General features: G+C 49.9%; 2 protein-coding genes across 4 annotated transcripts; one reads left to right on the top strand and one right to left on the bottom strand.

The window, feature by feature from the left end:
- The first annotated feature begins 1865 nt into the window (after positions 1-1865).
- Positions 1866-2673, top strand: TIMM13 (translocase of inner mitochondrial membrane 13). Its single transcript, XM_042794894.1, has 3 exons — positions 1866-2124; positions 2296-2364; positions 2441-2673. Exons 1-3 carry the CDS (start codon positions 1987-1989, stop codon positions 2537-2539), a joined length of 306 nt encoding a protein of 101 aa, XP_042650828.1. The 5' UTR covers positions 1866-1986; the 3' UTR covers positions 2540-2673.
- A 1983-nt stretch (positions 2674-4656) lies between these two features.
- On the bottom strand, positions 4657-27313 carry TMPRSS9 (transmembrane serine protease 9). Of its 3 annotated transcripts, none has more exons than XM_033003096.2 (20): positions 27117-27313; positions 18454-18605; positions 17710-17837; positions 17205-17272; positions 16626-16801; positions 15826-15867; positions 15370-15483; positions 14623-14794; positions 14089-14363; positions 13777-13913; positions 12243-12561; positions 11254-11425; positions 9563-9834; positions 8713-8849; positions 7786-8146; positions 7575-7691; positions 6772-6943; positions 6219-6484; positions 5544-5680; positions 4657-5069 (listed from the first exon to the last, which is right to left on the bottom strand). In XM_033003096.2, exons 2-20 carry the CDS (start codon positions 18575-18577, stop codon positions 4908-4910), a joined length of 3351 nt encoding a protein of 1116 aa, XP_032858987.1. In that variant the 5' UTR covers positions 18578-18605; positions 27117-27313; the 3' UTR covers positions 4657-4907. The 3 variants fall into 3 exon arrangements, with proteins under 3 accessions (XP_032858987.1, XP_032858986.1, XP_032858988.1); XM_033003095.2 differs by having other exon boundaries at positions 16626-16804; XM_033003097.2 differs by lacking the exon at positions 15370-15483 and having other exon boundaries at positions 16626-16804.
- Between the last annotated feature and the right edge of the window lie 243 nt (positions 27314-27556).

Consider the following 27556-nt stretch of genomic DNA (forward strand, 5'->3'; position numbering starts at 1 on the left):
CTTAAAAACTAGGAAAGGGACGGAAGCATTGCTGTGAGTTGCCATGTTCATCATTAGACTAGCTCAGTTTCCAGTCCGCTTCTTTTCACTAGTCCATACTCATTATAAAATTGTACTGTAGGCAACTACCACATCTTTATCAGTAGCTGATGGTAATTCTGTGAGGTGTAGGAATGGTTTCTTTCAGTGGACAGACCCAAAGATAGGATGGTGTTTTACAATACTGTGGTCTCTAGCAAGTGTAATGCTCAGTTCATGATCTCACACAGAGATAAGCAGCTCTCTCCTTTCTGCACATCTACTCGTGAAACAAGCTCTGTGGTGGTGATGTCTCCCATTTGCTTCTACCAACTCCCACAGCGTTCCTATGTTCATGCTTAATGGAGGATATACCATGGTGGAATTAATGCAGGCTTTAAGGGTACGACCCTCTTACCTGAGTCATCTAAGGCAGAAGGAACTGTATTCTCAAAGGACAGAAGCATTAATGCCAGGGAAGATAAACCTGGGAGTGATCTGAGGAAACACTAACCCGATAGCCCCCCCCTCTCAGGGGATGCGCACACTAACCCAACAGACCCCCCCTCCTTGGGATGCTCCCCAGATGGCCTCCATCCATCAAAGGATGGTAACTCCTTTGCAATGGAATGAGAAAGAACCAGATGGGCCATTGATGGTCCCTATCAAAGGACAGGAACTCCCTTGTGACTGAAGGGAAGAAAGACAGGATGGGCCACCTCTGGTGTCTCTTGTCCTTGAGACAAGAGGGGAACTAAAACCACTGAGCCAGAAAGACAAAGGAGCTGCAAATTAGCCCAGACGTGAAGGACAAGGTGTACCTGACTACAGGACCAAGTCTGTGCAGTAGTAAGGGTCAACTAGCGAACACAGTGAAGAAGACTCCGAGCCTTCATCTGAAGACCCCTGCCCACAACCACCAGGGAGCACTGCCCAAGTGTGATGGGAGGAATTTGGGGTGGGAGGATATGTTAATGATTTCTCAGAACTAATTGTAATATTCCCTCCCTGTCCTCGGAGTAGTGATGCATATGTGTTAGGATAGGTAATATGTAATGCTTTATACAACAAAAGGGAGCCCCTTTTGGCTCCTGGTGGGCCCAAATTGGAAATTATTCCCCTGTGCACCCAGCGCTGAATAAACTTACCGACTTTATAACCGTACTGGTTGTAAAGTCGTGATTCTGCACCTCAGGAGTTGCTCTCTCTAGGGAGCCCGGATCATAACGCCAGTATTTCATGTCAGGCTGTAGCTGCGCAGCACGTTTCTCTAAACTGGTAAAACCAGTTTAAGTCGCTCCCCGTTGCATCAGTGTGGGGCTGTGCTGCATTTACCCTACAAACCGCCCCAGGCCTCCCGCCTGGTGCAGCCCGGCTGGGGAGCACGAAGCCCGGGAGTTCCCCGGCAGCCCGGGAAAGAATCCCCGCCACAGCCGTTCCTGGCCGCACCGCGTGTTTCCAGCCCCAGGACCCAAAGCTTTCTCAGGGCCGCCTCCACCGCAGCGTGTGGTGACACAAAAACTGATCCCGTCACGAGACGTGGGCCTCTGCCCTCAACCGCTGCCCGGCGGGGCCGCGACGCGCGGCAAGACGAGCGTCCCCGGGCGCCTCAGGCGGGCTGGGCCGTGGGGGCGGGCGTGGCTGGGAACGGGCCTGGGGGGGTCCCCGCTCGCTGCAGCGGCAGCCGCGGCCCGAGCCCCCGCCGCCGCCGCCCGAGCCCCCGCCGCCGCCGCCCGAGCCCCCGCCGCCGCCGCCCGAGCCCCCGCCGCCGCCGCCCGAGCCCCCGCCGCCGCGGCCCGAGCCCCCGCCGCCGCGGCCCGCACAGGCCGAGGGGAGGCAGCGCTCCGCCCCCCCGGCTGCACGCTGGGAAGGGCAGCGCCGTCCGCCGGGCGCGCCGGGAGCTGTGGTCCCAGCCCGCCGCCATTTCGCCGGCAGCGTGGGGGCCGTCGCCCGCGGTGACTTTGCGGTATGGAAAGCGGTTTCGGCTCCGACTTCGGCTCCGATTTCGGCTCCGGGGGTGGCGGCGGCGGGAAGCTGGACCCGGGGCTCATCATGGAGCAGGTGAAGGTGCAGATCGCCGTGGCCAACGCACAGGAGCTCTTGCAGGTGAGGAGGGGCCGCGGGGGCGGGAGGGCGCCGTCCCGGTCGCGCTGTGTCCCGGGCCCGGTCTCGCTCCAGGCCGGGCAGCGGGGCCTCAGCGGTGCGGAGAGGGGGGCGCGACAGCGGCCGGCGGTCCCGGCCGGCGCCCGCAGCCCCCCTCACGGCCTCTCTCCGCAGCGCATGACGGACAAGTGCTTTCGGAAGTGCATCGGGAAACCCGGCGGCGCGCTGGACAACTCGGAGCAGGTGAGCGCGGTCGGGGAGAGGCGGCGACCCGCGGGCCGCCCCCCGGGACGACCGCTGAGGGCTCTCTGTCCCACAGAAATGCATTGCCATGTGCATGGACCGATACATGGACTCCTGGAACACGGTTTCCCGAGCCTACAATTCTCGGCTGCAGCGGGAGAGAGCCAACATGTGAAGAGCCCCGGCTCCTGGACCAGGGAGGGACCATGTGGGGAAGGGACGAGCGGCCAGTCCAGGTGGTTGGGGGTGAAATCCTGCTGCCTTTCCAGCCCCTGCCATGGCAGAGCAATAAACCCTCACTGAACCTTTTGCATCCATTGGCATTTATTAGCACCAGCCCCAGGAGCAAATGAATTTACCAGCCTTGAGAACCACCGTGATCTGCTTGGTTTGCCATTCCCAACGGTCCAGACTGGCTAAGGCATATAGCTGCTGATAAATCCCTGCTTAAAGGGCAGCAAGAGGGAAGGAGCCTTTTGTGGAAAAGTGGGGGCAAGCCAGCAACACAGTCCATTTGCCCAGAAAGCAGGCATGAACCCAGCCATCAGGTAGTTACCCGGTCCCTTTTCATGAGTGGAGAAGCTGCCATGAGATGGTCTACATTCCACACTTTACTTTTTCTTACCTTGTATTTGTATAGCTGTGTGGGGCTCATGTTTGGCCTCCGTAGGCCTTGACTCAGCTCAAGAAGTGTGTTGCGGAGCAGGGGTGCTCTTACTGGGTTTGCAGCACAGCCTTGCAAATAGTTGTACAAACACAGCTGGGGATGAAAAGGGTTGGGAATTTCTTAGGTTGATTTCTTTATAGATTGTGTGTTGTGGCTGTGAAGTTCTGTAACATCTGATTTGGCTCTGGCATGCATGTACCATCTTGGGGCCTACCTTCTAGGTGTCATTTTTTTAAGGGAGGAACATTTCTGCAACAGAGGACTTGAGTGCTTTGGGGCTGACCTCTGTATTGTTCTCGGCTTACACCCTTCTCCTGGAAAGGTCAGTTTATGCTGTGTAGTCAGCATTGTGCACAACTGGAAGAGGAGAGTGGTGGAGATTAAAAGTGCCTATCCCCCTGTGGTGAGATTTTTGAAATCCCTTCTTTTGAATCTCTTCTGTAAAGTATTTCACTGTTTGCTGGGACAGGGAGACGGACTGAAAAGATGGCACCTCCTTACCTGCTAGGACATTCAAAGGTATGTGGGAGAACCTGATTTCACTTTATCTCCCAATGTGGTGGCTTCTATGAATGGACTAAAGTGTTCTCACACAAGGTAAATTATTAGGAGATAACTGGATACTTTGACTATTTGAAACTGGGGTTTCCCTTCCAGATGGGGAAGAATGACTACTTGAAAATAAAGCGCTTTCCATACACGTTTGCTTAGGGGCCTTTTTTTTATGGCTGTATTAATTTTGTACTGGCTGTGCAGCAGTCCTGTTTTGTTGATGGGAGCATTTCACAAGTGTTACAGCCATGCATCCGAACCCATCTTGAGCTGAGCCATGTTTGGAAGCCAGGTCTCCCACCTTGCTTGTGCTCCAGCTGAATAAGTGGTAGATCTCACTGCCAGCTGGATTGGGAAAAAATAAATCTCTTGCTTTACCCAAATGCAGAGCTTATGTGCCAAAGACTAGGAAGGGGTTTGGGGTACTAGCTGCTGTTCAGTTCTGGTGGTTGAATGTACGGAGAGATGTCGAAGACTTGACATGTGAGCTCTGCAGCAGTTTTTTCTTGTGAGCAAAGGTGTCTGTGCCTTATGCTGGATGACTTCCCACTGAAGGAGTTGTATCCTTGGGCCACTATCTTAACATTCTGAATTTTTTCCTCCTAGCTTAACCAAAATAGTGGTCTGTGTGGCTATGCCTCGATCTTTATCAATTTAATCACCTGTCCCCTTATGCAAAGGGAGCTGGCGGTGTGGAAGGGTGTGAGAAGTGTGTCCCGACTCCCTGATACAGAAGAGGGCCTGTGCAGTCTTAAGTCCAAGTGTTTTAGTCCTACCTTCTCTTGTCAGCCAGTGGATCATCACTGAGCTTACTAGTACCAAGCATTGAGTGGAAACGCTAGCATACCCTTTCCAAAAGCCATTGCACAATGTAACAACTCCATCAAGGCAGTGAGGTCCGAGGCTTCTGCAAGGACATAACTCTGGGCTGGGACAACGTTCCCCTGTCTTGGCTTTGGGATGACAGCTCATAGAAAGAGGTCAGCCAAACTAGATGACTCTCTGGCAGATGTTTCGGGCACCCCTCCAACTAGAAAGGCCATGTTTTAATGCATAGGATGTTTGGCCAGGTCTTAAGATGGGACAGGCCTCATTTATTTATAGAAAATGTCTAGAATTGTACCTTTCTATGCAAAGCAGTTATCAAATGTCCTGGTGTCACAACTGCAGTGGGTCACACAACACTGGCATTTGCTTAATACCTGCAGGCCATCTTCACCCCTTTGCAGCATCAAAAAAAAAAGTACAGTAGCTGAGGGGTTACTGCATCCTCTAGCAATTACTCCTCTCATTCATCGCCTTCCCTGAGTGGTGAAATGCAGCTTCAGAGCTTGAGGTTCTGCGCAATCCAGCCCTGGACAGCTGTGACTTTGGTGTAGACACCAGGGAAGTATGGCCTGGCACAACCATAGCCCCAGCTTGTGATTCCTGCTAGAAACCACTTCCCTGAGGGTTCTTTACATGCCAGGGGCCCACCTGCATCGCCCTGCAGAGAGAGGAAAAGGGTCCTGTATCAAGTCAAAGAGGCAGCCCAGCCCCCCCCTCAGCTGTGAGATGTTCTTTCTGTCTGGGACACAGAGGCTTTTGCTGTCCTGTTCCCCACCTCCCCAGAAGCCCAGTTCCAAGCTGAAGGACTTGCATGCACAATTGGGGTTCTGGAACATGGAAGAGTGTGTTTGGAGGCACAACAGGGTCATGAAACAGGCTCCATGGTATCCCTGTGGTCTCTTGCTTGACATTACCTCTCTACACGTTTCCCTGACCTGTCAGAGGCTGGTGGGGCAAGCAGAATGAGGTGTATGCAAGAGGGACTTGGATAATGGCAACAGCCAGTGGAAATGGATGGACAGGCAGCTGAGCTAGGGGAGGCAGGGCAAGGTCTTCCTGAGATAATATAGCCCAGGGACTTTGCACAACTTTGCTCTGTCCCAGACACAGCATTTGCTGCTCTCACACTCACTGAACAACTGTCGACGGTGCCCTGTGGGAAACCAGCACACACCATCCTGCTGCTGATCTGGACAGGGTAGAACTTTTTGCAGGCCTGGTCTCCGATCATGTTCACTGCTGCTTTTTGCAGATGCTTTGACATGAGACCTGAGGAGGCAAGTGTCACTATTAGCTTGGTGGAGAGCACAGGAGAAGCAGCAGTGTGTGTAGGAGTGGGGTCTCTGCAGCCTTACTTGCTTGCCAAAGGGAGAAACCTGCACTGGGAAAGTGACTCGGGCCTGGGTCCTCCCCAGCAGAGCAAGCACAGGAAGGTCCCTTTGGTGTGTAGTTTGTCAGGCAGCTCAGCTGGCCAGATAGAAATGGTATCAGGGTAGTCCTTGTACTGTAGGAGCACAGCTGGAGCAGCTGCTATGGGGATAGGGAGCACACTGGCTGGCATGTAGAAAGCTTGGGAAGGCTGCAAGAGGGCAGAGGTGTAACCAAATGGAGGAGTACAGTGCATGTTGGCTGGGGAGGAGACTGTGGTGTCACCAGGCCTTGCCCAGGTTGTTATCCCCTGCAGGGTCCAGCCTGGCATGGGGAGTGCTTGGGGCAGTGGAGTGGAAATTGTAGATGTTTGGGTTTGCAAGGTAGGTGGTGCTTAGCTGGGCCATCATGGATGTGAGGGACCCCTCTCACTCAGTACCTCCTTCCTTTGTGGAGCCCCAGCCTGTGATGAAGCATCTGGCTCCTTCATGAAAGATGTGTGAATTGTCTGGGAGACATATAGGTTTGATGGTATTGCTGAACTGGATGGGCATGTTCAGCTCTAGTAGTGCCACATCATAGTCCAGGCTGTAGACGTTGTAAAAAGGGTGCTTGTAGATACGGAATATTTTCTCCATTTTGCCATCGATGCCACTCAGGAATGATGTTCCTAGAAAGGCCACCCACATTTTGGGGTCACTGTAACTGCAGAGAGACAGTAAACCTGGATGTTAGGATCACGGCTTCACAAGGAGGGCCGTTCCTCCACTTGTGGGGCTGGGATGCACTGTGGCCACACCTTGTGAGGCCAGGACCCCTGTCTCCATCACAGTGTGGGCATACCCAGGCTTTGCTCCACTTACTCCTCTTCATGCTTACCTGTAGGGGCACATCTGTAATAGGGAGCCATGGTGCTGGAGGGGGAAGGGTAGGTGAGCTGACAGGAGTGAAGCCAAGAGCCAGCTGGCCTCACTAGCCCATCTTAGACTTACATATCAAAGCAGTGAGCTGCAGAGAGCAGCCACCGGTCGGCAATGAGGACAGCCCCACACTTGTGTTCCTTCCGCCGAAGCCAGAGACTGACTTGCCAGGGCCATTCTCCTCGAGCTGCAGTGCTGCCACCCACTATCTTGCTGAAGGCCAGAGCAGTTGTTAAGCCACAGTCTGGGAAAGAAGAAGAGGCACCGTGATTTTAAGTAACTGTAAGTGAAAGGGATAACCACCCTCCTTCCATAGCCCATGCCACAGGGCAGCCTTCTGGGGGGACATACACAGGGCAGTAGGATGTGAAGAATTTCAATCACCCATCTGAGGCAAGTCTTGGCAGACATGGTATGGTTTGGGAACTTGTTATCACAGATCACCCCTTCCAGAGGAAGTTTGGATGGACTGGCTGAGCTGTCACAGGGCAAGGAATGTGCCTTCCAAGGAGCAGTCCCAGCGATGACAAGACATCTTCTGGGCTGCCATGTTGTGCAGAGCTGTCTTGCCAGCTTGTACTAGCAGACTGACTGGCCGGAAAGACTGTGTGCTGGGAAATGAGTTCTCATGTTTACAGCATGGGAGAAGAGGCTGCATTTTCTGGCAGAAAATTTGGACCCTGCTCACCCAGATTTATCTTGTTATAGGCTTTGTCAGACCACATAGGACTTGGACCACAAAGGGCTGGCCAATGCCCCCAGTGTACAGCATGGGGCCCAAGACAGCCCATGTGAAGTTGGAGGGTTGCACTGGGGAGTCTGGGTAATGTAGAATAAGGCTGGGCAGCAGTCGCAGGCTGCAGAGCAGTACTCACCACAGTTGCGCTCATCAAATCCATTGCTGCAGTCAACGATGCCATCACATTCAGGATTTTCTTTTCCAATACAGATCTTGCTGGAACACTTAAAGGTGAGGCTGGTACAAGGCACCACTGGAAGGCAATAACCCATGGCCTGCTCAGTACCCTTTGTGCTGGGACTGGAGGTCTCCTACCAACATGTCAATAAATCTGTTTTCAGTTTTACCTGGGGTTTGGGTGGGCTTGGCAGGCTCAGTGGTTTTCAGAGTTGTGGAATTTTCTTTCATGACTGTGGTCATCTCCATCCCCAGGGTGGTTCTGTTGATTGGACTTGCAGCTGTTACACTGGGCTGGTGGGTGAGGATGGCTGCAGTAGAAGTTCCAGTGATGGCTGAACTGGAAGGACTGCCTGTGCCACGACTGGGCAACTGTGAGATGGTATCCAGGATCCAGTCTCTGAGTCTGGTAATTCTGGAGTACACACCGGGTTTTGCAGCCTGGGCACAACCAATTCCCCAACTCACAATGCCAGCCAGATAAAACACTCCTGGGGTCACTTCACAGGCCAAGGGTCCACCTGAATCTCCCTGAGGAAGAAGCAAGGCATTGGCTGCTCAACCCAATCTCCCCAAGACAGGTCTACATGTAGCTGCCCCTCAGCCACACTGGGAGGACTTAGCTAGCCCCAAACTCTTCTTTCTCAAGCCCCATGGGGCTATCTGCTGCCTTGCAGTGTATGTGCAAGACATGAGTGTGCAGCAGCCGAAACTAGGTTCAATGGCTCAACCTGGCTGCACATAGCATTTGCCATGAAAGTTAATAGCTCCCAACCGCACTTTCCACAAATGAAGGACAGCCACCACTGACTACCGCTGTCTCACTGCCAGAGGAGGAGACCTTCTTCATCTAGGACTCCAGTCTGGCCCGAGAGAGCAGTGGCATGTTGGTTTAAGACATGTTCAACTTGATGGAATTTTATTTACTTTTCTAAAGTTCCAAGGCAATGGGCTGTGTTTTTTGAGCTAAGGTACATGTGGATTACAGCTTGGTCAGAGCAGCTCAGTAAATATTTCCCAAGGATGTGCTGAGGCTGTGAATTAGCCTAGCTTTCAGGAACAATCTACAGGGGAATAGAGAAATCCCAGACTCTTACCTGGCATGAGTCTACCTCCCCCTCCAGGAAGCCAGCACAGATCATTCTGTCAGTGAGGGAGAAGTTGTAGAGGAAGTTGCAGGTGTTCTCATCTATGATGCCCACAGAGGCTTTCTGCAGGATCTCAGGCTGAGTGACTGCGTGAAAACCATGGGAATTGTGAGTATAGCAGAGAGAATCAGGAACTAGTGGCTTCTAGACTGACCCAACACATATTTCAGCAAAACAGTCTCTAATCCCACACAGGAGTTGCATTCTATATGAGCTACTTTATCAGCAGCCCTGAAGCTTGTGTCTCACCCCAAGGTGCAGTTTCATACCTCTGCAAAGGATACTACACACAGGCAGCAAGTTGCCGTTTTGAGCTTGTGGGCTCCTGGTCAGCTGTTAGTTGGCCAGTAGTGCTTCTTTGGCAGCACACGTGCCACCCTCAGGCCTTCTACCTACAGTGGGATCTTTGCCTTTTCTAATTGCTTGGAAAATCTTTGCAACTGAGCATGGTTGCTGAGGCTGACAAAGTCCTGCCAGAGCTACAGCAGGCCAGAGGCAGTGCCCCACTCTCACTTAACATGGGAGAATTACTGAGGGGAGCCCAGCAGGTTTCTCCTGGTTCCTGCCAAGCTGCTCTCTCCATTTTCTTGTTTGCTGGTGGCTCCTAAATAACTGCAATTTAAGGTAGTGTTCTGTGTGCCCTTATGCTTATTCTTGTATTTCTGTCAGCTCCTGACTGTCCCTATTACTGTCCCCTGTCCTATATGCTCCCAGGACTGTCTGGGTTGCAGTGACACAGGCCTTACTGCTGTCTGTCCCTGCTCCAGAGCAAATCAACTGGTAATGCACTGCTGCTTACCATTCCCTTCTTGGAGGTTACCCCACCCAGAAATTATGCATTTCTTGCCGACGGGAAACTTGTGCACAGTGAGTGGGAGACAGATGGGCTGGATGTACTTGTTGAAGACAAGAGGTCTTGCCAGCTCAAGTATAGCCACATCGAAGTCCAGAATAACAGGGTTGAAGAGGGGATGCTGGACCACTCTTGTTATATTGACTTTCACGGCATTCTCATCTGTTCCATTTAGTGATGTTGTTCCCAAATAGGCTTCAATCTCTTCTGGATTTGTCCTGCAAATACATAATCCTAAACATGCATGCTCACAAACATACCTAGTGTGAATTCTGGCATTTAAATTGCAGACAATTTTAAATGATCAGTGTTTGAAACCTTACTTTACCAAAGCAGAGCGCAGCACGCAGAAGAGCAGCCCCACCAAGTCAGGCTCAAACTGTTTCCAGCAGTGGCACATGTTGAATAGCACGTGAAGAGCAGGTAAACATGTAGTAATACTCTCCTTACCTCCAGAAATCTGTGATTTCAGGAGTGTTCTGGCACAGCAATGATGTCTCAGGAGGTCTTGATGAATTTTGGGGGTTTTATTTGTTTTTTTCTAGAGTTGTGGGGTTTTTGGGTTTTGTTGTTTTTTAACCCCAAGTGAATTTTAAACATTAGGTTAAATGACATTTATGAAGAGCTGTTTCCTTTTGACTGTTGTCCACCTGCTCTTGGTGGTTATTTGATATCTTAGAAAAAAAAAGGTATTCCCTAAACACTCTGTCCATACCCTTTGTAATTGTGTAGTCCCTATCATACACTTCCTTCCACCCAGTTGTCTCTTTACTCTAGTCCAATCTATTTTGTTGTCCTTGTTATGGATGCTGTTCCACACCCAGCTTATCCTTATGTTAGCCTTTTTACAGTATTATTCTAGCAATACAGTATTATTCTAGCACTGCATGCAACGTTTGAGAAGTTGGTATGCTGTCGCTTACCAGCAACATACTGGTAATCTCAGTTTGTTTTCTAATAATTACTAACATTCACATGCTCTTGAATTGCCACTGCCTACAGAACTGCTGTTCTCATGGCAATATCGACAGATAGCACTGCTTTTTTGCCATGTGTCTCACTTCATACTTGCCTACCTTGCATTTAACTCATTGCTGTATTGTTCAGCTATTTAATGCAAAAGGTTGTCTTGGAATTCTTCATAGTTAGTCCCCCACCTTTTCTACCTTCAGGAGTTTTTATTTTTGACAAACATTATTCTCTTGCTACTCATTTATTTATCTAGGTTATTTATAAATCTGAGCTTGGGCTCTTGCTGTTTAACAGAACTGTGCAGGCTTGAACTGACTATCTTCCCTTTAACCATGTGTCACAAATTCCTATATTACAGCCAATTTTTAAAGTTAAATTTCTTGAAGAAACTCTCGTTTCACCTGTCCTTTTCCACCCCTGTCAGATGTGTTGTCCTTGCTCAGGCTACTTTAGCCTTTCCCTTCCTCATCTCAGCTTCCCCACAAACCCCCTTTTACTATGAGTCTCTAGCTATAACAAAAATTAATGTCCAATGGGTGTTGTTCTTCCCCAGTGACTCCAGTGCCACAGCTTGAGTTTGGCTACGTGGCCACATAGAGCGGCACAGATCTGTGCCGGTGGGCCCGCGAGCTGGAACAGCAGTGCTAGCAGGGATGGACTCTTACTCGTTGAAGCAGTGAGCTGCTGTCAGCAGCCAGCGGTCCCCAATTACGGTGGCTCCACAGAAATGCATCGAGTCTTCTTTCAAGCTGACTTGCCAGGGGATCTCTCCTCTGGAAGCATCTGTTCCTCCCACGATCTTGCTGGGTTTAGAGAACCCAGGTCGTCCTCCACACTCTGAACAAAAGCCAAAGCATGACTTGTGAGTACTCCTAGCAGAAGACAAGTGAAGAGAGACTTTTGCTCTAACCAGTACATCTGAGCAGGGACAGGCCAAGGCTGAAGTGTGAGGCATTTGCCCAAGCCCTGCCTTCTGATCTTGGTGGTCCCCAATAGTGGCTGTGCACAGCTGTACCCTAACTGCATCTTGGTCTTGGTAAGTCCTTAGTCCTGTGCCTTTCTTGAAGGCAGAGTAATCAGCAACTATGTGCCTCTTAGCCTTGCCATTCCAGATAAAAAGTTAATCCTAAATTTAGAAAAATACCCTATACCTGTATCTCCCTGCAGAGCTGCTGGGAAGGCTCCTTGGAGCTGACTGGTCATCCTATAGACGTTTATCCTCCTTACCTTCAGGCAGAAGAGGTATGGCTGCTGTGAAGTTGCAGCCATCAACTCTGAACCATTGGCAGATACTTAGGTGGCAAACAAAAATGAGTGGTCAACAGGTCTGATGCTGTTGTGTCTTACTACCCTGTCCTGGGCCTGCTGGAACAGAGCAATTGCACAGACTGTAGCAGACAAAATTACACATTCAGTTGCATAAGCAAAGGAGCCCATGGAACACATCTGTACAGGTACTGAGTGACTTTGCCAGGCTACTCTGGGCTGAGCCATGGCAGCCAGATAATGTCACTTGCACTCTTAGGCCTTAGGCAAGGGTTGTATGGGTCACCCTGCTGAAGGCCGTTTCAGCTCAGCGGTATAACAAACCTGACTTTTGGACCTGTACCAGCCACTCTTCCTGCCAAGGTGCCCACCCTGTAGGTGCTCGTACCTTGTGGTCTCGATGCAGTCACTGGCTTGCTGGCAGCTGGGGCTGGTGAGGTGGTGGGAACTGCTCCAGTGGTGGTGGTGTTGAGCTCTTCAGAGCTGACCATGCTACTATTAATACTGGAGTGTATTAGAGTGACCGTATGGGCTATGGAGGTGGGGAAAGCAGAAATAGCATCCAAGATCCAGTCTCTGAGTTTGGTAATACGTGTGTAAACGCCGGGCCGCCTGGCTTCAGCACATCCAATTCCCCAACTCACGATTCCCGCCAAGAAAAACTTGCCAGAGGGTTCTTGACAAACCAGGGGCCCACCAGAGTCACCCTGCAAGAGAAGTCAGATGGTGAGCTCTCCCTGGGGATGCCCCAAGCTCACCCAGGCCACCCTCAGCACACCTCTGCCAGACTGGGTCTCTCTGTTCCTGTGTATCCCAGCTCACCTCTGCTTATTTGCTCCAGCCTAGTGATGACTGAAGCATCTCCTGTCCTGGCCTTTCAGTGCTCATCTGTGTGGCACACTGTCCTGCTATGAAGCAGTAGCCTTGTGCCCTTGATATGCCAGAAGAGCACAAGGACACCCTCTATAAAATCTAGGGTAAACATTTCTATCGGTTTAATCATTTGTTAAACTGCTGCTCTTAAAGGTTAAGCCCAGTAGCCCTTAAACAGCCAGATGATGGGTGTTCATTGCATGATACACCACCCAGGGAGACCATGCTAATCTTTGCATGACGTTTTCCTGATTTGGCCTATGGTTCCCTAGTCAATTCTTTGGTACTGTGGGGCCAAACTACTGAACATCACTGCTGTAGGACATGTGGTGTCTGTGAAGCTGGCGGTATCTTCTGGGGGCTGGCTTGCTCTAAGCGAGTAATGAATAACCAGATGGGTTATGTTCATCATCCGACCTCAAATGTTCTATTCATGGCCCCTTCTCTGGTGTTCGTGTTGCATTTGGTGCAGAAATATGAAGCGCTACCACCAGGGAAATGCACTTTTGCCTAGCTGGTGGCTTCAGGTATGAAGGGCTCTGCTAAAACCATGGGGACAGCCACAGAAATCACAGTCCTTCTCTCCCCACCCACTGTGAGAGGCAGGATTTTCTCCAGCTGACCACTTGCAATTCCAGGTTGGATAAAGACTAACTAAGGAAAACACCAAATTGTTCACCAAAAACTGTTGTGTATGTCTTAGTTTCCACTGCTGCCTTTTGCCATCTGGATTTTGATCTAAGGATCTGCCAGGTTATGTTGGTAGTGCCAGTCCCGATTACAGCTCAGGAAGTAGAGAAAAGTAGTTAAATAGCCAAAAGAACCCCTTAACCAGCAGTGCCCTGCTCTAAGCATAGAGAACATATATATCCTCATTTTTGTCTTCTGCAGCCCTTGATCCATGCTTGGGTCCAAGGCACGGCCTCAAACGCTGGGGGGGAACCGTGACCATGGTGTTAAATCCTGCATCTTGAAATGCTGCTTGGTGCATACTGGGAGGGAAGAGACTCATGTGGGGAGGTGTGCCAGCTTCCCTGAGCAAAGCTTACCTGGCAGGAGTCAATTTTCCCCTCCAGGTAGCCAGCACACAGCATCCTGTCTGTGAGGACATGGCTGTAGAGGCTGGAGCACAGCGTCTGGTCCAGCAGCTCCACCGTTGCTTTCTGCAGGAACTCGGGTTTCACCACTAAACGAGAAAGATGCAGCCATGAGCTCACTGTGGGGAGCCTTGCACGGGCCAGCTGCCCGTGTTGCGCCCCACCCCAGCTGGCCACACCACAGCCTGAGTTCCCTTCCCTGGTGCCTCCTGCACCACTCACACCCCACCGTTTCTCCTCTGCTGCTTGCCAAGCTTTGCTTACAGAAATTCTCCTTGAGGTAGCCCCAGCCAGAAATAAGACACTTCTTGCTGGTGGGGAAGTGATGCCCAGCATCTGGCAGGCACACAGGCTGGATGTACTTAGTGAAGGTCAGAGGTCTCTTCAGCTCCAGCACAGCCACATCGTAGTCAGCTGTGTCAGCATTGTAGGAGGGGTGTGGGATGATCCGTGCAATGCCCATTTTCACTGCGCCACTGTCTGAGCCTCTGAGGGAGGTGGTCCCCGTGTAAGCTGCCCACATGGCTGGGTCCTGAAACCTGGAAGAGAGACAGCCAGGATGGTGTGATCCTGCAGCCACAGCATCACCCTGCAAACCAGAGCTGCCTGGTGCAGGTGGTGCTGCCTCCTGCCCATCCTGCCATCTGCTCTGGGACAAAAGCTCCCCGTGGCTTAATCTAGTAGGGGAAGGAGAGCGGGCATGATGGGGCAGTGTGGTACAGCGGGTGCTTGAGCCAGAAGATACAGCAGCTTTTGGAAATGGGGCAGGTGGGGCAAGCTAGTGTGGCTAGAACTTACTCAGTAAAGCAGTGAGCGGCAGACACCAGCCACTTCTCTGTGAGGATTGCAGCACCACAGAAGTGCTCATTGTTTTCTCGCAGGCTGACTTGCCATGGGAACTCCCCTCTGGATGCTTCTGATCCTCCGACTATCCTGCTGGAAGTCTGCATGGCAGGGCGGTTCCCACAGTCTGAAAGGGAGGAGAGAGCCAGTGCATCAGGATCCCGCCACTGCCCACCAGCAAGATGCTCTCGGGGGCAAGTGGGAAAAGCTGCTTCAGCTTCACGCATGCTCTCAGCACATGCTCAAGCAGCAGGACATTGCCAGGGATGTCACAGGGCAGACTTTAACCTGCAGCCTTGGAAAAGAGCACTGCAAAGCACTGGCCCATCACAGCATCCTCCCTGAAACTCTTCTAAAGCAAGAGATTCTGGAGAGAAATATCTTGGCTATTTTCACAAGCTCAGCCACTGCCTCGTGATATGCCCCCAGCAGCTTGTGGGCATGTGATACTTGCCCATCATGCCAGCCCACCAGGAAGGTGGGCTTTGTCATGACCCTTTGCAGTTGTTGGTGGGACTAAGGTGTTTCTAGAGTACAATTCCCCTCATCCTGATTCAGACATCTACTGTTGGCCTAAGTTGGGCTGTGTCCTTGGCTCTCTTCAGTGCTAAGAAACCCAGTGGTGTCAAAACTGTCAAGGTCTGTAGCAGTGCGTTGTAGCCTGTCCCCCCATGTCCAGGAGACGTGCTGTGAGAGACTCACCACAGCCCCTTTCATCAGAGGCATCGGCACAGTCTTTCTGGCCGTCGCATTCAGGGTTTTCTTTCCACACGCACTGGGTGTTGTGGCACGTGAACGTGTCTCCAGGGCAGCTCTCTGGGAACAGCAAGGCTGGAGTCACTTGTGTCTTCTGCAGGCCCCCCAGCAACCATCCCCCCGCTTCCCCAGGGGCAACCACCACAGTGTCCTTGTCACTCTGCTCCCTGGCAGCGCCAGAGTCCCTGCAGGATGGAGCCGGGAGTGGAGCTGCAGCTCTTGTTGAGCTCGCAGGGGAAAAGGGGTGCAGGGCCCTGGACCACCAGGTTGTGAGCAAGATGGGGCACACATGGTTCTTGTACCTGCAGCCGGGCCGCCAATGAGGAGGAGGCTGCAGGTCAGGCTGCAGAGTGCAGCCAAGGCATCAGGGGCAGACAGCTCTTCCTGCTGCCTGGCTCTTACCTGATTTCAGTCCAGGTCTGTGGGGAGAAACCTCACTGGGACCTGTGACAAAGTGGAAGGAATGGGGATCACTGAGGGTGTCCCAGTCAGGGGCACAGGTGCTGTATGCTCCCACGGACTGTGCTGCTCCTGGGACAGGGTTGGCAGAGGCTTTGCTTCATCTCTTCCTCCTGCCTGGAAGTGTCTTTCCCTGTCCCGTGGCCAGCTGTGAGCTCCGAGCCCAGTTCCCTTCCCAGGGCCCTTCCTCAGTTTGCTCCACCACAGGCAGCATGCGCAGCAGAGGAGCAGCCCACTACAGCCCTTCAGGCCTTTGGGGCCCTCCCAGGTGCGGGGAGACGTTCGCAAGAGCTGCGGCAGGGAGCTGCCTCCCAAGAGCAGGCGTCAGGGCTGAAGCTATGCAGGGCTGCTGTCTAAAGCCAAGGGGTGTCTTGTGCACCCTCCATTTGGGCTGCACAAGGACCCAAAGGTCCAGGTACCCTGCCCATTGTTGCAAGGAGTGCAGAGGAAGCTGTAAATGAGCCCACACCCTCATTTTTTCCCGGCATGTTTTTTTAAATCTGCTGGACCTGGAGTCCTACAGTCACATGCAGCTCCACAGTCACTGAAAGAAAGGAGAATTTCTAGCTGGGTGGTTTCAGAGAATAATTCAAATATGAGAAGTATCTGCCTAAGCAGGAATTGTTGCTAAAGTTTGTCTAGCTGAGACAGTTTGTATTTTTGCTAGTGTGACCTTTGGTGCTAGCAGCAGTAGCACAGAGCACCTTGCCTCTGGCTGCCCGGCAATTGTGTAAGAAGCATACCTGTAAGAGAAGCTGAGGATATAGTTCCATAGGCAGCCAGGGAGAGACCCTGCTTGTGCAGGGCAGTGGCCAGCCCGTGCCTGAGAGCTTCCTGCTCCATGGTAGAGCTCAGGGCCTGGGAATCCTGGGGGGCAAAGCGGAGGCGGAAACGGACGATCACGCTTGAGTTTCCATTCCTGCTGGAAGACACAGAATTAATGGGTACATTGGCTCCATGTGCCCAAGGCCACAAGACTCTTGCACTAGTTGCCTACAGGGAACTCAAGGGAAACAAAATTAATTCTTAATAAGTTTCTCTGGAGATGTGCTCTGGGTCAAAATGGTCATTTGTATTATTTACTTTGCCTCAAGGTTCAGCTTTGGTAATTTTCCTCTGCCTTTCTGACTGCATTTCCAAATGAAGGAATCCAGAACACTTGTGTGATGCCAGCAGAAAATCCAGCCTTGACCAAAAAGCAGTTTCTCTTTGTATTGGTTTTGAACAAGAACACAGGTGGGAGCTCATCTTCTTGGTGGAGCTTGTCAGAATGCCCGGAAACATGAGCTGCACAGTCTGCAGAGACTGCTGCCTACACTCACCTGTAGCCCAGTATGGTGCAACCAGTGCAGCTCCAGTCCAGCTGGGAGTCCTGGAAACTGGACAGAAACTGCAAAGCAAAGAACAATGGTCACATACTTACTGGGCAGAAGACCCCAGGGACTAGATGATGCCTGGGTTTTTGCAGGGAGCTGGAACTACCTGAAGCCTCTTCCCTTGTCTCTGAAGGGAGCAAGAGCACCTGTGTTCAGCTTGTGTATCCCTTTTCCCACCCTGGCTCAGAGCACGAGGCAGCATATCCCTTCTTTATGCCTTCCTACCACCTCTCTTTTGCAAGGAACAAACCTGAGCACACATTTCCCACTCTGCAAATGTCCCTTAGGTGGCTGATGGAGCCCTGCGGTGTACCCCGCTGTTTTAAGAAATCCCTGTTTTCCTCCTGCCCTCAGCATCCAGATTCTGCTGAATGAGGACAGTCTAACTGGGCTGTGGAGAAACACCACAGTCTTTCCCAAGTCTCTTCCTGGCAAGCCCAGATCAACTCACCAGCCTCTCAAGAGCGGGTGTCAGCACCCTGTAGTAGTCAGAGTTCTCCATCTGTAAGCTGCTATTGAATGAGATTCCTCGTAGCTCCACTGTGTGCTCAAAGCTGGTCTCTCCCGCAGGATGACAGGCTGCCAGAGAGGGAAGGTGTCTGTCAGAGGCACAAAGGACACACGGAGGTCTGGGGCCATGGCTGGACCCAGCTTTCCTCGCTGTCCACTTTGGAACATGGGTCTCATCATGTCGTTTAGACCCTCCCCTGGTTTAAGCAGCATGAAGCCAGCTTAGAAAGTGGTACAGTACGTAGAGCTGTGCTGGTGGGATCTGTCAGTCGTGTCCCATGGGGGTCCACACCAGGCAGCAGGAGGGAAGTAGGAGAGGCAAGGATATGGTAGTCATGCTCTGGAGTAGGACAGTAAAACAGGCAATGGTCAACGGCTGCAAGAGCTTGTGATAGGAGATGGCTGGGGCAGTGAGTTGCAGTGACAGGAAATTTGGGAGTCACAGGGAGAGATCAGAGCATACATGTCATGTGACACTGAAGATAAAGTGCTTTAAAGTCAGATATTCAGAACATGAGTTGACTACAGCCCTTGCAGTTTGTGTGTGTATTGTGAAGAGAGTTAACTGTATTTTGTCCTCAGCAGAAGGCTTTTGAGGATTTTTGCAATGGGGACTGTGAGCTGTGCAGACCATTTCTTTTTTGGAGCAGACAGACTGGAATAACATACCCAGTTGCACACTCACCCAGCAGGATCCCCAGGTAGAGGGCTGTCACGCTGCCCACCACGGCAGCACCAGCGGTTACCTTCCAGCAGCTGGCCCTCAGTCCCCTTCTCTGGGTGCCTAGCACTGGCTTTATCTGGTCCATGCTTTCTGAGCAGCTCTACAGATGGCCTCTGTGATTAAGAAGAAGAGGAGGAAAAGGACAAGTTTGGGATGAAATATAACATTCCAGCTGTGGTTACCCCAGGAGCTCCAGCCAGTGCTTTATCACAAGAACTAAAAGGATGGATACACGCTGCATCCCCCGAATGTGCCTCAGGCTGCAGCCAGGAGACTTTACTAATACATCCAGGTTGTAGGACCTGACCACATCAACCATGGTGGCCCCTCCCTGCCTGGTTTCCCTTCCCTTGCTTCCTAAGAGGCCACCACTGAGTATGGCCATGTCCGTTGCGAGTACAAACCAGCCTGATGCCTCCATCTCCACGCTCTGCAACAGGTGCTTCTGGTGACACAAGCTCTGGATGAGCGGTGAACCACTGTCCCAGCATCACAGGCCCTTCCTTTGGGTCCAGTCAGGACAGCATGCAGTACCTTCTCTTCAGCAGGCAGTCCCCCAGGCTTGTTTTAGCAGCAGGGTTTCAAGGTCCTACCACTTATGATGTCAGGATGAACAGGTACACCAGCTCATAGCAAGGGGTGAGTATGGACCGGGCTTGGCACCTTGGCTTGCTCTTTATGCCTCAGACATCACCCCTAGTAAAGATCCTAAAACCAACCAGTGTCACTAGCAGATGCTTTGGTACTGCTCAGGAGTCACAGAGCTGCAGTAGCAGGTGGAGCAGTTAAGTTGGAAAGTACAACACTTATCTTAGAGTAATCTTATTACAAGACTAGACTGCAGTGACATCCTTAAATATCAAAGTCTGCAGTCTGAATAGAGAGCTGTGGAGACAGACTTGCCTGGGACTCTTGCTAGTAAATGTACCAAAGCCAACTGGTATTGAAAACCTCAAGAATCCTTGGCTGCTTTTTCTGAATGATTCTGACCTGGTTACTGAAATCCTGACACTAGGCTACTTATAACCCCATGTTATATGTTATGTGGATTAAAACTGGCTAAGTAATAAACCTCACCCAGTAGATGTTTACAAGGCAGGTTTCATATATATATATAGCCCAATGCTATTCCATATTTTTTCAAAAATTGTGGAGGAAATTTAAAACCACAGTCAGTAAACTCAGTGGATGACAAAGCTCACTACAGCATTTAGCAAAGAACTCCCAGTCTCTAGTAATGCAGAGCAATTAATATGTACTTTAATTACAATTACATTAGTATCCTGATGAGCTGTTTCTCCTTCCCTGTGCTCAGCGCTGACACTGGTGCTTCCAGTATTTTGCTTCAAGTGGTACAAACATCCATCCTCCACAGGAACCAAAGCCCCTTCATGTGATCTTTCCTGCCTCCTGAGATCAACTCAGTGGACTCTGCTAGACTTGTTCCAGTATGTCAATGCTTTTCATGTACTAAAGATGCTCAGACAGGGTACGGTACTCCAAATGTGATATCAAAAGTGCAAAAAGTAGGGCACTTCTCTTGTTTTTCTGTCTGCACTCTTGCTAGTACCAGCCAGCCTGTGGTTGGCCACCTTTTGCAGGTCCTCAACAACTGGGTATCAGTAGGAGTGAAACAGCCTGGGATATCCTTTATCCACAGTCATTCAATCAGTCATACCTCAGTCATGTTAGTTTTTGCAAGAAGCCTAATGAGACAAGAAGGGGCACTGATTTCCTCTGGCCCAAAAATGTATTAAGTTACTGGATTAGTATTTCTCCCCCACAGGTAGGAAGACACACAACCCTACCCTTCAGACTGGCACATAAAACTCTAAGACAATTTGGTCAGAGTTAAAATAGATGGAAGACCCGCCTTGGCCAAAGGTCCAAAGTTCCTCAGCTTCGGAGTGAGTTTTTTGAGGACTCAACCTCTAGCTGCTGGGAAACTTCAGATTTACAGGTCACACCAAAAGAGTCTTGGCAAGGTGAATTAATCTTGCAAATTTACTCCGCCTAGGTATCAACAGCTTCAAGAAATAAAACCCACTCAGCTTTTCCTTCCTCCAACCCAAATTCTGTCCTGCAGACATCTCATCTAGTCACTTCTGCACTAACCACTTCCTACCAGTTCGAAACATGCTGTGAGTGGTTGGGCTGGAGCAGCAGCTAATTACTGATGCTATAAATCAGGCTGTGACTTCAGCAAACAGGGAAGCTGAAGAGGAACAGCCTTTTCTAATGCAAATGAATCTAGCAGTGAAAGATAGAGGGAAGAAAGGGACCCGGGACACAGGGAGCCCCACCACTGATTCAGAAGAGCTTTTCAGTGTTTTCCAAGAGGCCTCAGCAGCTCTTTAAACCGAAGCATCTAGATAAGAGATTTTAAAAAGTCACTTCTTTGTGAAGCAAGAGACAGAGAGAAAGGGGAGAGGAAGGGAGAGTCTGTCCAAGTTACTGCTTTTTTTCCAAACAGACCTCCAAATATTCTTTTTCAGCTGTAACAGAGCCTGGCAGAGATAGGCACTTTGAGCCCCTGTGTTTTGCTAACAATATCTCCATTTGACAATTCAGCTCTGGCTAAGAGAAGACAGGTAGGAAACATTTTTTCCAGTGGTCCTTGTGACCTGAATGCATATAGATGAGTGATCCTTCCTCCGCTCTTTCAATAGGTTTTGGAGTCACTCTTGCAGTATGCTGAACATGGAAGCTCAAAAATCTAGTCTAGATGTGCTGACCAGTGCAACAATGGTCTTACTACCAATGGACTTTAAAGGTAAGACAACCACATCTGAGAAAAAAATTAACATCACAGACAAAACTGGCTACAGCTGAGTGTTATTTTGACAATACAAGTTAGACTGAACCAATCTTGGCTGCATATAAAAAGTCATACTACAATAAAAGGTAGTCGGGACCTTTTGATTGCAGTGGCATTTTAACTGGAAAAAAAAATCAGTATTTAGAGACAGAGAAGCCTTCTACTTCCCTTACAATCAAAACTTGTCTTCTTTGCTCTTCCTTTTACCATAGGGAAGGTTTATTTTCTGTTGGTGGAAGTGGCGTGAGTTCAAGTAGTATTAAAAGACATGTAAATGGAAAGCTCATCTTGCAAGAGCAAAAAAGAGATTGGAATTTTTTTTAGTGAGTGAAGATAAGGACCATCTATAAGTACGTAACAGAGATGAATAGCAAGGAGCTATATACATTGGAAAACATCACTGCAAAAAAGTAAATTTTGTTGGTGGAGGCAGAAATTAGGAGAGTATTAACAGTCAGGGGAACATGATTTTCCAGTAAGAATGTTGAGAAGAAAAAGTACATTTATGGTTTTTTTGTCAGATTATAAATTTTGAGTGGTTATAAAATATGATGTCCCTGATGGCAAGGTGGGGGTGGAAACTCAGTGATCTAAGAGAGTCCATCTTGTCCTGCCTTGGTGGAGTTTCTTCTTGCTGCTCCATTTTAGCAGACAAGGCCTGTAAGATGCACTACAGAGAAAGTCAGCAAGAACTGTTCTGTGAAAATAACCATCTCCATCTGTCCCTAAGACTCTGCCAAGATTCCTGGGAGATGGCTACTATCTCTGCTCTTCTTCTTGGCAGCTCAGGGTTTGTTGTCTCCACAGGAGTTTAGATTTTCCTCCAGGGCAGCCTTGAGTCATTCCATAGAATTTCCTTGGAAGATGTGTGTTATTTCTCCACTGGTTCAGATAGGGAAATTTCAAAATGTAAAGTGAAATGGTACAAATATTAATTTATCCATAATATTTCCTCTAATTAGACAGTCACTAACACCTATTCTTCTCATCAAGGAGGACAAGAAAGTAGCGCGTGTGTGTGTGAGAGCGTGTGTGTGGGAGCATGTGTGTGCACCCCTGTAGTGGGTCGGTGGCACATCACGTGCAGGAGCAATGAGGGGACAAGGCAGGGACACAGGTGGGAGATTCTGGGTGTCTGTCCATGCATTGGGCACAGATCACAGCCTCCCCGTGGCAGGGGGCTGGTTCAGGCTGGTGAGCCCTGTGGCATGCACACCTGTAAGACTGGCCCAGAGAGAACAACTCTTCTGCACAAACTGTGGTTGTTCCTGTTTTTAGGTAGAAACTGGCTCCTTGCAAAATGTAACAACTCATGAGGTTGAAGTGCAGTGGTGACCTCAATACTGATGGCTACCCAACAAAAGGGCTTGGGTTTTCTTCATTTACCCCCATGTTCCCCAGCCTCTTCTCTTCCACTACTCAGTATTTCTCTTCCTTTGCACCTCCTGAGGTCTTTCCTTCCACCTTCCCAGCCCTCTCCAGCTCTTCACACCTAGTCTCTCTCCCTTCGGAACAGGAATGCTCACACCACTTTGCCTCAGGCTCCCTCCTGCTCTTCTCCAGCTTCTTCTGTTCCAGGTCTGCCAGCCCCTAGCAGCAGCCTTCCACCATGAGGACACCAGTCAAACCTCTCCTCTGATCTATTGACCAGAGAAAAGAAACAGGGAAAGAAACATGGGAAAAAAACCTGTGGTACCCATGTCTTCAAAAGTCAACTTCATTTACACATAACGAATGCAAGAAAACCCTGTTGTACCGAAGTTGCAGAGTCCAGACTGCTCTGGAGTCTTTGTACTGCATTTCTATATTCTAGCATGTTTGGATGGTTTTTCTCCAACACTATGATTATAAAGGGCAGCTGATATGCTGCAACCATTTGAATAACGAAGTGTTAATAAAACATTTGCTTTAATCCACATTAAGTTGGTACCATTACAGGGTAATCTGCCTCTTAACACAACAATCCTGTGTCTGCTGAGCCTTCAGACACCAGGGTTGTAAAACTGGCTCATGGTCTAAGGTCATGCCTTCACCCAGACAGAGCCTTTGCGAAATGATGGCAATGGTATGAAAAATATTCTACTTGCTTGAGGCAAACAACAAGATCAGCAAATCTACCTGCAACCTCAGGAATTAATGAGGTCAAAGGTGAGTGAAGGACTAATGACTTTATCAGCAAGATAAGACTTGTGGCACTTCAGAGGAGGAATACAGCAGAAGCAGAATCACCTTTCTCCAGAAGGATAAAACCCAAAAAGTAGACTCCAGTGTGCCTCACTGGGTGGGTTCACCATTCAAAATCACAGGTGGCAGAACAACAAACCACATCTGTACCACAAGCTTGAGCAGAAGAGAGAAGACAGCCACTTGCAGTGAGTGAAAGCAGAACATGACCAGAGGAGATGAAGAGATGTGGGTCTGCAAACAGGTCTGCTGGCAGAACCTGGTGGCAAGGACAGCAGACCCTAAATATCTCAGTTAAAATGGGGTCAAGCCTTGTGATTTTTTTCCTTACAGTTGGGAATTTAATTGTATGCAAATGGGGCTCAGCAACTTGTGGCAGCAGCTACTGATAGAAGGTGTATTTTCCTAGGGGAGTGGATTTGTAACCAGAGGTATCTGTTGGGTGGTGGTGCAGTGTGGGGATGTGTCAGTCCGGAGAGGCCAAGAACTCTGTGCCAGTTCCCCACTATGGCTTGAGGGCACTACAGGGATGCAGCATGAGTGGGGCTCCAGAGAAGGAAGGGAGTGTTGGAATAAACCTGTTGCTCCCTAGTAAGCCCATATGTCTTCCCTTAAATATTCTGACAAGATGATGATATGCCATGAAAAAAAAAGCCCATGCAGAAACAGGTAAAACACATAAAGAAAGGACAGGGCTGCTCAGCATCATGCCAGCTGGAGCCGACAGTACCTTCATAAGCAAAGACAAGCTGCCCGCATGATCAGCAGACAGAGTCAAGCCAGGTTTGGCTAATATGGCATTTTTGTTTCATGTGGCATGAGCATCTCCTGCCACCAGGCTCATTCCCTGAACCACCCAACACTGTAGTTCTTCAATCCTTTTGGTTTAACCCACCTCCAACTTCTGTAACTGGACACATAGAGCGGTGCACACCCCCCACCTCTCTGTGAATTAACATTTATAGTGGGGTTGTGCTGCATTTGAAAGGCTATACCCGTACCTCCAAGCAGCAAGAAACACTGATGCCTAAGAGGCCGCAGTTCCTGGGCTGAGGACACCTCTTTTCTATCGAGGTAAATGAGCAAAGACACCCCAGTGCTGTCAGCCTCCAGACCGTGAGCAGCCTGCAAGTGAACAAATCTGCTCTGGGTCTTACTCGTCCTTGCCCCTCAGTTCAGCGCCGATCCTGAATGCCTGCTCACTTGCAGCACCCCTCTTGGAGGTGTGTCTGGTTCAGCTGTAGTCCTGCTCTCAGCAAGCCTAATGACGCTGTGCAGGACTTGTTTATTGTCCCTCTTGGACCTTAAATGTCTCTCAATTTACAAGTAAGAAGATCCTCTCCCTGCCTGCCAGCCCTGCAGTCTCAGCTGGGACATGACAGACAGGCTGAGCTCCCCGGTGCTCATATTATCACCAGTAACAAAGGCTCTAACATCATTTCCACCTCGGAGACACTCAGCCCTGAGCTCTGCCTTTGGTAACAGAGTACCAGGCAGATTTGTAGCTGCAATTACTTTTTAAACTTTTAGCCATGAATTACACAGTAAAATAAAGGCTGACTTCCTCCCCCCTGACTGTGCTGGCTTGACAACTCAGTACAGATAGTAAATACTGAATACGCATGGGGAGTATCCAGTAAGCAAGGAAGTGCCATTTTTGTCCAGTTACTTTTCACAACAGGAGCACTATATAATCTGATACTTTTCAGCTCATGAATGGCCAAGAAAAAAATCACATGCTTAACTCATGGCATTTTCTTTAGTGACAACCACCCACCCACCTCCCTTGGACACTGTGGGTGAAATCTTGGTCCCAATGATGTTAGTAGACATACTGGGACAAGAGGAACTTGGAGGAACAGGGCCTAAAGTAGATGCTTTCATTTTGCAGATAATCACATTTAATTGTTTTTTACCAGCTTACATACATTAGAAGCAACGTGTAAATTACATTTTTTTTCTACCTAGCTTCAGCTGTTACTACGGTTTGAGAGGTAGGCATTAATGCTCACAGGCACAAAACCCCCATGTCACCCTGAAACTAGTCATCTGCAATGCATGCTCCCTCAAAGGAAGAATTCACATAGAGAAACCAATCAGTGATGAAAGATTTCAGTTCAGCAGGGAACTCGCAGCATCTGAGTCAATGGGATTTTTGTCATTGACTTCAGAGGCTGCAGAATGAAACTCTACATCAATCAATACTGGACAGTGTCATCTGCTAGACACAAGTGCTGTGGCTGTGTGACCATGCACTGCTTTGGACAGCCCCTTCTGCCTGAGGAGCCCATCCCCAAGCACAGCCTGCAGAATTCTGGCACACACAGACTGGTCAAATCCTGCACTGGCCTCTGCTGCCTTGCTTGGCACCTTCACCCACAGAAACCTCCCTTGAGCAGGATACGGGGGGATACGCCTGAACTCTGCAGGGCAGCCTCATGGCTGGAAGACAAGTGGGTGAAAAGCAGCATGACAGCACTCTCAAGCCCCTTCCTTAAACCACCGGAACAAAGCACCATCCAGCCACAGTAACCTTTACTTTATCTCAAATGATGGTGCTATTCCAAGTCCATGGAGGTTGCTACGAGATTTGTCCCATACCAAGGTCAAAACTGCTCACAGCCATGGCTGTCTTACCAGCATATTTCATATAGCAATAATGTTGCTTAGTTTAGTGTTTACATCTGCATTATTGCTAAAGCCACACTTTTTATTTCCCATTAAATACCCTGAACTTTCTTTCTAGAATATTTCAGAATTTGTTACAGCTTTTAAGTAATGTAGACCATTCCCTGCATTTGGTTTCCAGAGTGTTAAAGAAACTATGATGTTCCTCCTTAACCAGTAGTTTCAGAGAAGAAGGTCCAGAGATCACTTCTGACCAAGGCTCATCCATTAGATCACACATTTGGTATAGCAGGACACGCTGGTTAACAGACAAAAGATGAAATGTCCTACAGGAATACAACCTGCAGGGCAAAACTGGCAGAAGTGTCGAACTTCCACAGACATTCAAAAGGGATCCCATTTCTGTGTCCAGTGTTGGTTCCTGTGGTCTGGCAAGTGGAACAGATCCCCTCCAGCATCACCAAGCCATTTGTCCAAAGTGCTCCCAACCTCCCCCCAAGTCATTTTAGAGTCACATGGAATCGAAAAACACCCAAAAAGCACTCCAGGATCACATACGGAAACTTGTCTATCCATAAGCAACTAAAAAGGAAGCACTTCAGTTATTTGCATCTATTACTTTAAATAAAGTAATGCAAATATATCGGTTTGCCAGATAAGCAAGAGAAATCTCCCCAAGCATGGGAAGAAAATTCAGCGGGGAGGAGTAGTTTCAAACCCCCACTGGTCCGGAAAGCTCCGAGCGCAGGCAGCGAACGCTGCGGGAGCGGGGAGGAGGAGGAGGGACGGCCCCAGCTCCGCGCTGCCCATCGCTGCTGCGCGGCGAATCTGCGCCGGGCGGTGTGTGCAGGCTGGGGACCACGGGGGCAACAAACACCCACGGGTGGGGGCAGTTATCGGAGAAAGCGCAGGTTTTGCTCTTCCCATCCGAGCCAAGAGAGCCCGACACCTTGAAGGAAATAAAAAGGACTGTTAAGAAGCAGCGGGAACTCACCTGCTTTGCCTTTCCCGTTGCCACCACGGTGTTTCTCCCGAGAACCCTTCTCCCACCGGAGCGGTGCCTCCCGTTAGCCACCGCCCGCCGTGACTGCCCGGCCCCCCGGCCGCGGGTTTCGCTGGCGTGGGGGTGGGAGGCACACGGGAAGTTTGCATACGGAGCTTAAAGGCACAGGCTGGGCAGTAGAAACCATTCACCCTGAAAAGCCCGTTTGTTTCTTCGCTGGACTTCGAGTTTGAGCACGTTTTGTTACCTAGCTGCCTGCGTTGGAAACTCGAGCGGAGATGTCCCAGTTCTTGCTTTGCCACAGCCCATAGCACAGTTTCTGCAGTTCGCTGTACAACTCGTTCACTTCAGTAGTGTTTCACCAGCCGGACAGCAAGCAAAATTGCTGCCTGAAGTGATTAATTCCAGGAGCACTGAATTCACCCCAATCC

Source organism: Tyto alba, unplaced genomic scaffold, assembly GCF_018691265.1.
Source record: "Tyto alba isolate M040663 unplaced genomic scaffold, T.alba_DEE_v4.0 Super-Scaffold_20000042, whole genome shotgun sequence".
Classification (NCBI taxonomy): Eukaryota; Metazoa; Chordata; class Aves; order Strigiformes; family Tytonidae; genus Tyto; species Tyto alba.

Excerpts from the sequence above, each read along its gene's own strand:
- TIMM13 (XM_042794894.1), top strand. The coding sequence starts at position 1,987 with ATGGAAAGCGGTTTCGGCTCCGACTTCGGCTCCGATTTCGGCTCCGGG. Across the intron at positions 2,125-2,295 it reads ACGCACAGGAGCTCTTGCAG|CGCATGACGGACAAGTGCTT; the intron begins GTGAGGAGGGGC and ends CTCTCTCCGCAG. Across the intron at positions 2,365-2,440 it reads CGCTGGACAACTCGGAGCAG|AAATGCATTGCCATGTGCAT; the intron begins GTGAGCGCGGTC and ends TCTGTCCCACAG.
- TMPRSS9 (XM_033003095.2), bottom strand. The coding sequence starts at position 18,577 with ATGGACCAGATAAAGCCAGTGCTAGGCACCCAGAGAAGGGGACTGAGG. Across the intron at positions 6,944-7,574 it reads ATTTGATGAGCGCAACTGTG|ACTGTGGCTTAACAACTGCT; the intron begins GTGAGTACTGCT and ends CTTCTTTCCCAG. Across the intron at positions 5,681-6,218 it reads GGGCTCCACAAAGGAAGGAG|GTCTCATGTCAAAGCATCTG; the intron begins GTACTGAGTGAG and ends TTGCCTCCTCAG.